Source organism: Thunnus maccoyii, chromosome 22, assembly GCF_910596095.1.
Source record: "Thunnus maccoyii chromosome 22, fThuMac1.1, whole genome shotgun sequence".
Lineage (NCBI taxonomy): Eukaryota > Metazoa > Chordata > Actinopteri > Scombriformes > Scombridae > Thunnus > Thunnus maccoyii.
The window spans coordinates 26,630,697-26,643,196 of record NC_056554.1 but is presented as its reverse complement, the minus strand read 5'-3'; the positions used below and the strand labels follow the sequence as shown (position 1 = coordinate 26,643,196).

Genomic DNA, 12,500 nt, shown 5'->3' with positions numbered 1-12,500 from the left:
ACCTCTCTGAGACCGCCGCTTCTTCTGGGCAGCGATGCTGGTCCCTGTAACACACACACACATATACACACATTACACACACACATATACACACATTACACACACACATATATATACACACATTACACACATTACACACACATATACACACATTACACACATTACACACACATATACACACATTACACACACACATATACACATATACACACATTACACACATTACACACACATATACACACATTACACACACACACACATATACACACATTACACACACACATATACACATATACACACATTACACACACACATATACACATATACACACATTACACACACACACACATATATACACACATTACACACACACATATATATATACACACACACACACATATATATACACACACACCTGTGTACCTGTAGTGTGTGTTTAGTGTGTGTACCTACAGTGTGTTTTTGGTGTGTGTGCCTGCAGTGTGTGTTTGTGTGTATACCTGTAGTGTGTGTTTAGTGTGTGTACCTACAGTGTGTGTTTAGTGTGTGTACCTACAGTGTGTGTTTAGTGTGTGTACCTGCAGTGTGTGTTTAGTGTGTGTACCTACAGTGTGTGTTTGGTGTGTGTACCTGCAGTGTGTGTTTAGTGTGTGTACCTGCAGTGTGTGTTTAGTGTGTGTGCCTGCAGTGTGTGTTTGGTGTGTGTGCCTGCAGTGTGTGTTTAGTGTGTGTGCCTGCAGTGTGTGTTTGGTGTGTGTGCCTGCAGTGTGTGTTTAGTGTGTGTGCCTGCAGTGTGTGTTTAGTGTGTGTACCTACAGTGTGTGTTTGGTGTGTGTACCTGCAGTGTGTGTTTAGTGTGTGTGCCTGCAGTGTGTGTTTGGTGTGTGTGCTTGCAGTGTGTGTTTGTGTGTGTGCCTGCAGTGTGTGTTTGGTGTGTGTACCTGCAGTGTGTGTTTAGTGTGTGTACCTGCAGTGTGTGTTTAGTGTGTGTACCTGCAGTGTGTGTTTAGTGTGTGTACCTGCAGTGTGTGTTTAGTGTGTGTACCTACAGTGTGTGTTTGGTGTGTGTACCTGCAGTGTGTGTTTAGTGTGTGTACCTGCAGTGTGTGTTTAGTGTGTGTGCCTGCAGTGTGTGTTTGGTGTGTGTGCCTGCAGTGTGTGTTTAGTGTGTGTGCCTGCAGTGTGTGTTTGGTGTGTGTGCCTGCAGTGTGTGTTTAGTGTGTGTGCCTGCAGTGTGTGTTTAGTGTGTGTGCCTGCAGTGTGTGTTTAGTGTGTGTACCTACAGTGTGTGTTTGGTGTGTGTACCTGCAGTGTGTGTTTAGTGTGTGTGCCTGCAGTGTGTGTTTGGTGTGTGTGCTTGCAGTGTGTGTTTGTGTGTGTGCCTGCAGTGTGTGTTTGGTGTGTGTGCCTGCAGTGTGTGTTTAGTGTGTGTGCCTGCAGTGTGTGTTTGGTGTGTGTGCTTGCAGTGTGTGTTTGTGTGTGTGCCTGCAGTGTGTGTTTGGTGTGTGTGCCTGCAGTGTGTGTTTAGTGTGTGTGCCTGCAGTGTGTGTTTGGTGTGTGTGCCTGCAGTGTGTGTTTAGTGTGTGTACCTACAGTGTGTGTTTAGTGTGTGTACCTGCAGTGTGTGTTTAGTGTGTGTACCTACAGTGTGTGTTTAGTGTGTGTGCCTGCAGTGTGTTTTTGGTGTGTGTGCCTGCAGTGTGTGTTTAGTGTGTGTACCTGCAGTGTGTGTTTAGTGTGTGTACCTACAGTGTGTGTTCAGGGGGTGTACCTACAGTGTGTGTTTGGTGTGTGTGCCTGCAGTGTGTGTTTAGTGTGTGTTCCTGCAGTGTGTGTTTAGTGTGTGTACCTGCAGTGTGTGTTTAGTGTGTGTACCTACAGTGTGTGTTTGTGTGTGTGTACCTACAGTGTGTTCAGGGGGTGTACCTACAGTGTGTGTTTGGTGTGTGTGCCTGCAGTGTGTGTTTAGTGTGTGTTCCTGCAGTGTGTGTTTAGTGTGTGTACCTGCAGTGTGTGTTTGTGTGTGTGTACCTACAGTGTGTGTTTGTGTGTGTGCTTGCAGTGTGTTTTTGGTGTGTGTGCCTGCAGTGTGTGTTTAGTGTGTGTGCCTGCAGTGTGTGTTTAGTGTGTGTACCTACAGTGTGTGTTTGGTGTGTGTGCTTGCAGTGTGTATTTGGTGTGTGTGCTTGCAGTGTGTGTTTGTGTGTGTGCCTGCAGTGTGTTTTTGGTGTGTGTACCTGCAGTGTGTGTTTGGTGTGTGTGCTTGCAGTGTGTGTTTGTGTGTGTGCCTGCAGTGTGTGTTTGGTGTGTGTACCTGCAGTGTGTGTGTTTGGTGTGTGTGCTTGCAGTGTGTTTTTGGTGTGTGTGCCTGCAGTGTGTGTTTAGTGTGTGTGCCTGCAGTGTGTGTTTAGTGTGTGTACCTACAGTGTGTGTTTGGTGTGTGTGCTTGCAGTGTGTGTTTAGTGTGTGTACCTACAGTGTGTGTTTGGTGTGTGTGCTTGCAGTGTGTGTTTGGTGTGTGTGCTTGCAGTGTGTGTTTGTGTGTGTGCCTGCAGTGTGTTTTTGGTGTGTGTACCTACAGTGTGTGTATTTAGTGTGTGTACCTGCAGTGTGTGTTTGGTGTGTGTGCCTGCAGTGTGTGTTTAGTGTGTGTGCCTGCAGTGTGTGTTTAGTGTGTGTACCTGCAGTCTGTGTGTGCCTGCAGTGTGTGTTTAGTGTGTGTACCTACAGTGTGTGTTTGGTGTGTGTGCCTGCAGTGTGTGTTTGGTGTGTGTGCCTGCAGTGTGTGTTTAGTGTGTGTGCCTGCAGTGTGTGTTTGGTGTGTGTGCCTGCAGTGTGTGTTTAGTGTGTGTGCCTGCAGTGTGTGTTTAGTGTGTGTGCCTGCAGTGTGTGTTTAGTGTGTGTGCCTGCAGTGTGTGTTTAGTGTGTGTACCTACAGTGTGTGTTTGGTGTGTGTGCCTGCAGTGTGTGTTTGGTGTGTGTACCTGCAGTGTGTGTTTAGTGTGTGTGCCTGCAGTGTGTGTTTGGTGTGTGTGCTTGCAGTGTGTGTTTGTGTGTGTGCCTGCAGTGTGTGTTTGGTGTGTGTGCCTGCAGTGTGTGTTTAGTGTGTGTGCCTGCAGTGTGTGTTTGGTGTGTGTGCTTGCAGTGTGTGTTTGTGTGTGTGCCTGCAGTGTGTGTTTGGTGTGTGTGCCTGCAGTGTGTGTTTAGTGTGTGTGCCTGCAGTGTGTGTTTGTGTGTGTGCCTGCAGTGTGTGTTTGGTGTGTGTGCCTGCAGTGTGTGTTTAGTGTGTGTGTGCCTTCAGTGTGTGTTTGGTGTGTGTGCCTGCAGTGTGTGTTTAGTGTGTGTACCTACAGTGTGTGTTTAGTGTGTGTACCTACAGTGTGTGTTTGGTGTGTGTGCCTGCAGTGTGTGTTTGGTGTGTGTACCTACAGTGTGTGTTTAGTGTGTGTACCTACAGTGTGTGTTTGGTGTGTGTACCTACAGTGTGTGTTTAGTGTGTGTACCTACAGTGTGTGTTTGGTGTGTGTACCTACAGTGTGTGTTTAGTGTGTGTACCTACAGTGTGTGTTTGGTGTGTGTGCCTGCAGTGTGTGTTTGGTGTGTGTACCTGCAGTGTGTGTGTTTGGTGTGTGTGCTTGCAGTGTGTTTTTGGTGTGTGTGCCTGCAGTGTGTGTTTAGTGTGTGTGCCTGCAGTGTGTGTTTAGTGTGTGTACCTACAGTGTGTGTTTGGTGTGTGTGCTTGCAGTGTGTGTTTGTGTGTGTGCCTGCAGTGTGTGTTTGGTGTGTGTGCCTGCAGTGTGTGTTTAGTGTGTGTGCCTGCAGTGTGTGTTTGGTGTGTGTGCCTGCAGTGTGTGTTTAGTGTGTGTACCTACAGTGTGTGTTTAGTGTGTGTACCTGCAGTGTGTGTTTAGTGTGTGTACCTACAGTGTGTGTTTGTGTGTGTGTACCTACAGTGTGTTCAGGGGGTGTACCTACAGTGTGTGTATTTAGTGTGTGTACCTGCAGTGTGTGTTTGGTGTGTGTGCCTGCAGTGTGTGTTTAGTGTGTGTGCCTGCAGTGTGTGTTTAGTGTGTGTACCTGCAGTCTGTGTGTGCCTGCAGTGTGTGTTTAGTGTGTGTACCTACAGTGTGTGTTTGGTGTGTGTGCCTGCAGTGTGTGTTTGGTGTGTGTGCCTGCAGTGTGTGTTTAGTGTGTGTGCCTGCAGTGTGTGTTTGGTGTGTGTGCCTGCAGTGTGTGTTTAGTGTGTGTGCCTGCAGTGTGTGTTTAGTGTGTGTGCCTGCAGTGTGTGTTTAGTGTGTGTGCCTGCAGTGTGTGTTTAGTGTGTGTACCTACAGTGTGTGTTTGGTGTGTGTGTCTGCAGTGTGTGTTTGGTGTGTGTACCTGCAGTGTGTGTTTAGTGTGTGTGCCTGCAGTGTGTGTTTGGTGTGTGTGCTTGCAGTGTGTGTTTGTGTGTGTGCCTGCAGTGTGTGTTTGGTGTGTGTGCCTGCAGTGTGTGTTTAGTGTGTGTGCCTGCAGTGTGTGTTTGGTGTGTGTGCTTGCAGTGTGTGTTTGTGTGTGTGCCTGCAGTGTGTGTTTGGTGTGTGTGCCTGCAGTGTGTGTTTAGTGTGTGTGCCTGCAGTGTGTGTTTGTGTGTGTGCCTGCAGTGTGTGTTTGGTGTGTGTGCCTGCAGTGTGTGTTTAGTGTGTGTGTGCCTGCAGTGTGTGTTTGGTGTGTGTGCCTGCAGTGTGTGTTTAGTGTGTGTACCTACAGTGTGTGTTTAGTGTGTGTACCTACAGTGTGTGTTTGGTGTGTGTGCTTGCAGTGTGTATTTGGTGTGTGTGCTTGCAGTGTGTGTTTGTGTGTGTGCCTGCAGTGTGTTTTTGGTGTGTGTACCTGCAGTGTGTGTTTAGTGTGTGTGCCTGCAGTGTGTGTTTAGTGTGTGTACCTACAGTGTGTGTTTGGTGTGTGTGCCTGCAGTGTGTGTTTGGTGTGTGTACCTGCAGTGTGTGTGTTTGGTGTGTGTGCTTGCAGTGTGTTTTTGGTGTGTGTGCCTGCAGTGTGTGTTTAGTGTGTGTGCCTGCAGTGTGTGTTTAGTGTGTGTACCTACAGTGTGTGTTTGGTGTGTGTGCTTGCAGTGTGTGTTTGGTGTGTGTGCTTGCAGTGTGTGTTTGTGTGTGTGCCTGCAGTGTGTTTTTGGTGTGTGTACCTGCAGTCTGTGTGTGCCTGCAGTGTGTGTTTGGTGTGTGTGCCTGCAGTGTGTGTTTGGTGTGTGTGCCTGCAGTGTGTGTTTGGTGTGTGTACCTGTAGTGTGTGTTTAGTGTGTGTACCTACAGTGTGTCTTTAGTGTGTGTACCTGCAGTGTGTGTTTGGTGTGTGTGCCTGCAGTGTGTGTTTAGTGTGTGTGCCTGCAGTGTGTGTGCCTGCAGTGTGTGTTTAGTGTGTGTACCTACAGTGTGTGTTTAGTGTGTGTACCTGCAGTGTGTGTTTGGTGTGTGTGCCTGCAGTGTGTGTTTGGTGTGTGTACCTGCAGTGTGTGTTTAGTGTGTGTACCTGTAGTGTGTGTTTAGTGTGTGTACCTGCAGTGTGTGTTTAGTGTGTGTACCTGTAGTGTGTGTTTAGTGTGTGTACCTACAGTGTGTGTTTAGTGTGTGTACCTGCAGTGTGTGTTTGGTGTGTGTGCCTGCAGTGTGTGTTTAGTGTGTGTGCCTGCAGTGTGTGTTTAGTGTGTGTGCCTGCAGTGTGTGTGCCTGCAGTGTGTGTTTAGCGTGTGTACCTGCAGTGTGTGTTTAGTGTCTGTACCTACAGTGTGTGTTTAGTGTGTGTACCTACAGTGTGTGTTTAGTGTCTGTACCTACAGTGTGTGTTTAGTGTCTGTACCTACAGTGTGTGTTTAGTGTGTGTGCCTGCAGTGTGTGTTTAGTGTGTGTACCTGCAGTGTGTGTTTAGTGTGTGTACCTGCAGTGTGCGTTTAGTGTGTGTACCTACAGTGTGTGTTTAGTGTGTGTGCCTGCAGTGTGTGTTTAGTGTGTGTACCTGCAGTGTGTGTTTTTACTCCGGAGTAAACTGTCTCTGGATCTGCAGGATGTTTCTCTGAAAGACAAACATAGAGCATCACCATGGCAACAGATGAGTTTAATAGTAGTCCAGAGGGGTTACAGGGGGAGGGGTTTGAGGGCGTGAGTTAAGGTTGATTGACAGGTGTTGGCAGTCACAGCCTACCTCTCCTATTGGCTGTCTGAGTGATGGTGATGTCAGCGTAGGTGGTGTCTGCAGGTGGACATGAATCAGTCTTTCCTGAGGAGGAGAACAGCTGTCAGGTTATTATCACATCTTTTTGTTTGTGAATAACGAGACAGTCCACCTGCGGCACCGCTGAGACTCTTCTGCACCCACTGATCTTAAATCCTGCTGGTGTGAAAATTAAGAAACTGTTTGTTTTTAGAGTTTAAAGATGAACGTTGACTCAGTGTTCGACTGATTTGTTGTCGTTGTTTGTCTGCAGCCTCTGAATCTAATGAGGAGTTTTATTGTTATTATTGCAGCCAAAAATGTTTGATTCTGCGGCTGCTTTTCTTAAAACTTGCAATACAGTTTGTGATGTTTTACATCTCTTTTTGCAGTAAAATTGCAAGCAAAGTAAAATAATGTGATTTATTTAAACTGCTAGCAGTGAAGAGTCATATGTAATGACTTCCTGCAGACACAACTATATTTCAGCTTTAATGTATTTTCTGAACATGAGAACCATGAGGACTCAACGTTCTATAAAACAGAAAATACTGTAATTGTTTTGCTCGTCTATGGCATCATGTTTGTCAGCAGGTGAGATTTGTTCATCTTCCACCTGAATGTCGTCAGTTACCGCCACACCAAACGCCACGATTGGTCCAAACCACAAGCAGCTGCTGATTTGGACGTTTCATGCAGAAAAGTTGCTGTAATTTAGTGAAACTGCAAGATTTCTTGAATTTTTATTAATTATTTTGTCATACTAGGTTAGTATGTGTTAGGACTGGATTAGCATTATTAGCATTAGGTTAGCATGTGTTAGCTTTAGGTTGGCGTGTGTTAGCTTTAGGTTAGCATATGTTAGCTTTTGTTTAGCATATGTTAGCTTTTGTTAGCATGTGTTTTGTCCATTTAACCGTATAACTAAAGGAAACATTTCCTAACCCTCATTCAACTGAACCATCAGAGGACAAAAGCAGGTGTGTCTGAGAGTGGAGTCCCACAGGGCTGCGTTTCAGATCCTCTCTTATTTTATCAGATCTACCAGCTGTCATGATCTGATGATCTCATGCCACACAGGCCTTTTCTCACCCTAACTTCTCATCTTCCTTGTGATTTTTAAGTGAAGGAACAGCAGGTTTTTTTCTTGTTCAGCCAACTGAGGTGCACAGCGTAACAAGGTTAAGACAGCACTTTCCTCCTGGAGAACTCTGATTTCTCTGTCATGTATCAGCTTTTTACGTGTGAACATGTGCAGGATAACAGTGGAGCAGCTGGATGAAAACATAGGGTGACCATATTTTCAAACCCCTAAACCAGGAACCTTAAGTGGACACATGCACATGAATGCACTTATGCAAACGCCATAAGTGTCTTCATCAGGATGGGGGACAATTATTTCAGCGCTGTGACAGATTCTCTGACAGTTTTTTTTAAACAAAACAATCTCTTTGTGGCCTATAAATACCTTAACATAAAAATAACTAACTTACATCTTCACAACGCTATGCAACGAGCCGGTCGCAAGTTACAAAGATTAAAACGTCAAAACATTAAAATCACAATCGCACCTTGTTCATAACAACAATTAAGAGCCTTTACAGAAAGTTACCTTAAGAAGCTTGCCGGGTACTTTACGCTTTGCAGTTTTCCTTCTTAGTTTGAGTTTCTTAGCTAACCGTTAGCATACTGACGTCATAGCAACAGCCTCGACAACGACACATTGATTGATTGAAACACATTCAGACAAATCAGTGTTGAATTCAGAAACATTGTTTGCGTTTTTATATTGAGTTAGGTAATAACATGATAAACGTCTATGTAAGCGCTGAAAACAAGAATATTACTCTGATTATTGTTTTAATTGTGGTTAAAACCGAGATAATTTAGTGTTTTGAGATATTTGTCGGGACTCGGGACACCCAGCCTGATGTTCGGTCACTGTATGAAAACAGAGATCATTACACAAAGCGATATGTCCTCATATTTAAAATAAGTCCATCGAAAGGCCAACTAAAACTGAAACTAGTACAAAGCAGCCTGCAGAGTCTAAATAAGTTGGTTTCCAGCTCTGAACATTTAAATATTTTCTTCTCACTGTGCTGTCAGTCGTCTTCTCTCACCGATACAGCTCAGATCAGTGAGCCAAGCTTCCAGAATGAGGTTGGGTTTAGTGATCAGTACGGTGAATGTAATCATACTGATTGATTAGAACATAGTACTGTTGGACTACACATTTAAACTTGAACACATCTGGTTGGATTAGCTATAAATGGATTTCATCTACATCATTTATTCTTTATTTAGACCGAGTTTCTGCAGTTTGTCAGAGATCAGCTGAACTGGTTCTGGTCTGTGTTAAGATGATCAATTATCCAGATGTTACTTCTGATTGGACAGACCTGAGAGACTAAAGTCGGGAGTGTTGGATGATGGGAGCAACGTGGTGAGGAGCACAGATCTTTCTTATTCTATGTTTTGAAGAAAAATATGTGTAACATCTGGAGTGTCAAAAATGCTGCACAATAAACAATAAAGCAAAAAGAAAAAGTCTTATGATAAAGGTGAAAAATGTGTTGGTTCACGAGGCCAGAGAGAGGTCAGAGGGTCAGTTATAATAATTCTCATTTCCTCCACAGGAAGTTAGCGGCTCTGTTTTATTCTTCATTAATGATTTGAAGACAACCTGCTCTGATGACAACAACTGATGGATGGATTGTTGTGAGATCTGGTTCACACATTAATATTGCCCTCAGGATGACAGGATGAAGGTTGATCCTCTGACTTTTCCATCATCTGGTCAAAGTGTTAATGTGTGTGATAGTTGCCTGCATGTAGCTGCAGACGTTCATCATGTTACTGTAACCACCATCTCTCCTTAACTTTATCCTGGTTCTAAAACAGCTGGTTGACTTTAGAGACGGTTTGGTGCAGATGGTGGTTTAACCTGTAACCATAAACTAAAGTCACCGAAGAAAACAAGAATCTGGAACTTAAACAAACATCAGTGAATGTGATCCAGGTTCGGTTTCCTGATGAAGGTCTAGTTACCGTGGAGATGTGATGTATCTGAATCTGGTTCATGTTTCGTACCTGTTTGTTTCCTCCACAGCAGCAGAACTGCGACCAGCAGCAGAACCAGAAGAACCAGAGCACCCAGAACTGCTACGACTATGATGATGGGACCAGGTCCTGGAGGTTGGGAAGGATGAGAAGGAGACACTGAAGGAGGAGGAGAGGAAGAAGAGGAGGTAGGAGGATGAGGAGGAGGAGGAGAAGCTGAAGGAGAAATCAGTAGATTCAGTGCAGTGATCAGTTTATTAACTCTACTGACAGTCATATAAACAGGAAGTGATGTCAGTGTCCTGACCTTTGACCCTCAGCCTGCTCTTCGGAGATTCTCCAGTCAGTTCAGCATAACACGAGTAGAAACCTTCATCAGACTGTTGGACGTTACTGATGTTCAACTCTCCAGTAGGTCCAGCTCTAGAAGGTTCGCCGTTCTTTAATAAATTAACTGGATGTGTGGAACCATCTTTGAACCTACAGCGCAGAGTGACATCACTTCCTGTCAACACTGGAAGTGCAGGAACCTCCAGGATCAACTGACCACCTGAACAACAGACAAACAGAGTGATACAGAGACAGAGTGACAGCGACAGACAGAGTTACAATGACAGACAGAGTTACAACGACAGACAGAGTTACAGCGACAGACAGAGTTACAGCAACAGACAGAGTGATATAGAGACAGAGTTACAGCAACAGACAGAGTTACAGCAACAGACAGAGTTACAACAACAGACAGAGTTACAGCGACAGACAGAGTGATATAGAGACAGAGTTACAGCGACAGACAGAGTCACAGCAACAGACAGAGTTACAGCGACAGACAGAGTTACAGCAACAGACAGAGTTACAGCGACAGACAGAGTTACAACAACAGACAGAGTTACAGCGACAGACAGAGTGATATAGAGACAGAGTTACAACGACAGACAGAGTTACAGCAACAGACAGAGTTACAGCGACAGACAGTCATATATACCATAAACTGTGATGTTGATCTGTTCGCTGATCTTTCCAGAACTGTTTTCACACCAGTAAACTCCAGAATCTGAGTCAAGGAGATTTGAGATGATGCAGGAAGAATTTTCAATCCTCCCAAAGATTTGTTGACTGTTTCCCACACTCCCACACTGTTCAGTCTCTCCTCCTGCTGTCCTCTTCACCATCCATCCATCAGCTGTCTGTCCATCTTCATCACATCTCAGAGTCAGTGTAGACTGTCTGCTGAAGAACTGCTGCAGGTTTGGACGGACGCTCAGAGAGACTGAAGGACAGACAGACAGATTATTTGGAGAAAGACGATGGTTTTGTTGAAATCATTTCTTTAACGTTTGGGAACCGTCATCGTCATGGTTACAGTAAAAAGCACGTGGTTACCATCAGTGGACGATGGCGGTCGTGGTTAAAGTGATCTGTGGCGTTACAGTCGGACTTCAACGTAAACATGAACTCACCTGCAGAAACAGTCGGTCCAGACAGCAGCAGCACAGACACACCTGCAGCAGGAGGACAGGGTTCATAAAGGTCAGAGGTCACTACAGGTCAGAGGTCAGCAGATATCTGAGTGAAGAACATCAACGCTACAAACAGGAGAGATGATCGGTCTCTAACGTGTCACTGTTTGGTTACTGGTGTCATGTCCAGCTGGTTGTTAAGTGGTTGCCATGGTCCCCAGCTGATAATGCTTGTGTACTTGTACTTACAGTCACATTTCTGATGCAGGACTCTTACATGTAATACAGTATTTTTACTGCAGTGAAGGAAGTGAAAACTTCCTCCATCACTGATCAACAGAGTTACAACATGATGTGTTATGTTTGTTTCATCGTCTCCGACTAAAAACTGTGTTCAGTGTGTCGCTGTCAGTTTGTTCCTGCTGATAAAGTTTAATAATGAACTTTGCTTTGTTCACTTCCTGTCTGCTTTAATCAAACTGGGCTGTTTGGTACATTCTCCATGAAGCTGGCAGCTTTAACAGCCACAGCAGAAAGAGGACTTCTATTTTAAACTCTGCACTAACTGATGTTTTCAGCACAAACTGACACATCTTCAGCTCTGAACATGATATTATTTCCACAAACAGTCAGTAGTTTGACTCTGAAGTCTGATTGTGTCTCAGCTGTAAGTGTAAAACTCTTTCATCACATTTCATCAAGCCGGACGTTTCTGACTCTAGAAACGTCCTGTAATGGGAAATTGCTGATCACTCAATAAACACACAAAGAGAGCATTGTCAGGTTATGAAATAATGTGATCAAATAATACAATCAGAAGTATAAAGCATCATAGTTCTGGAGACAAAGATACCACCTAGCTATCTTTTCTTTGTCTGAAAGGTTAACCAGTCCCTTAAATACTACTCGTACAGAATTTAAGACATCTGTTTACTAACCTTACAGGTCAGCAACCCTCAGATAGAAACATAAGTCAAAAGTTCAGCTAACCTAGGAACAGACTTTCTTCACCACCATATATGACAGTACATAAGCACCAAGTAGCATCACAAAATAACATTACTACTATATTAAATTAAGGACAAACCACACTATCCTCTAAAGCTGATCAGTTTTACACATAAACATCTACATAACTACAGTTTATCTTATCACTGGCTCAGGTAAAGGTATAACAGAATAAACTGAACTGTTAGACACACAACTGCCTCATCTTACACAGCAAAGAACTAAGTTTAGAATAGACACAGCACACACAAACTAACACTAAACTGAACTTAAACACTGTCTGAAACATGTATGATATATTGAAGAAATACATCAAATGATAACCTGTTATTCAGTTTTCTTTTACAGTCCCATTTAAGGAAGGAACAGATAAACAGGAGAGCAGCAGCTCTGTGGTTCAACACTGCAGCGTCACTTCACTTCTGTCGACATATTCACAGCTTCAACATGTTCAAATCTTTGACTCCTTCAGAAAAACACAATAAACCTTTTTGTTGATTCAAACCAACTAACCAACGTCTGAGCTCATTTAATGTCGTTTAAAACTTCATCAGTAATGTTGTTTAAAGCACATTAATCATTAAAGAGGATAATTGTTATCATCAGTCACATATTTAAACTCAGTCACATATTCTGAACCACTTATTGTTGTTTGAATCTGATTCCAACATGATGAATATTAATGTGTTGAACATGAACTGAGAGTGAAACAAACAGCTGAGAGGTTAAAGGTCTGAAGTCTTTCAGTCGGCGCTTCAACTT

General features: G+C 44.1%; 1 protein-coding gene across 2 annotated transcripts in view; it reads right to left on the bottom strand.

The window, feature by feature from the left end:
• The window catches only part of LOC121889661 (low affinity immunoglobulin gamma Fc region receptor II-c-like), a 16,086-nt gene that overhangs the window by 2,967 nt on the left and 619 nt on the right, over positions 1–12,500 (bottom strand). Inside the window, exons 2-8 of one of the 2 annotated variants that reach the window (XM_042401813.1) lie at positions 10,731–10,772; positions 10,256–10,540; positions 9,578–9,820; positions 9,301–9,486; positions 6,199–6,273; positions 6,013–6,069; positions 3–44 (exon numbers count right to left, since the gene is read on the bottom strand). In XM_042401813.1, coding sequence (XP_042257747.1) covers positions 3–44; positions 6,013–6,069; positions 6,199–6,273; positions 9,301–9,486; positions 9,578–9,820; positions 10,256–10,540; positions 10,731–10,772 — 930 coding nt within the window. The remainder of the gene's footprint in view (positions 1–2; positions 45–6,012; positions 6,070–6,198; positions 6,274–9,300; positions 9,487–9,577; positions 9,821–10,255; positions 10,541–10,730; positions 10,773–12,500) is intronic. The other variant, XM_042401814.1, reaches the window with a different exon arrangement.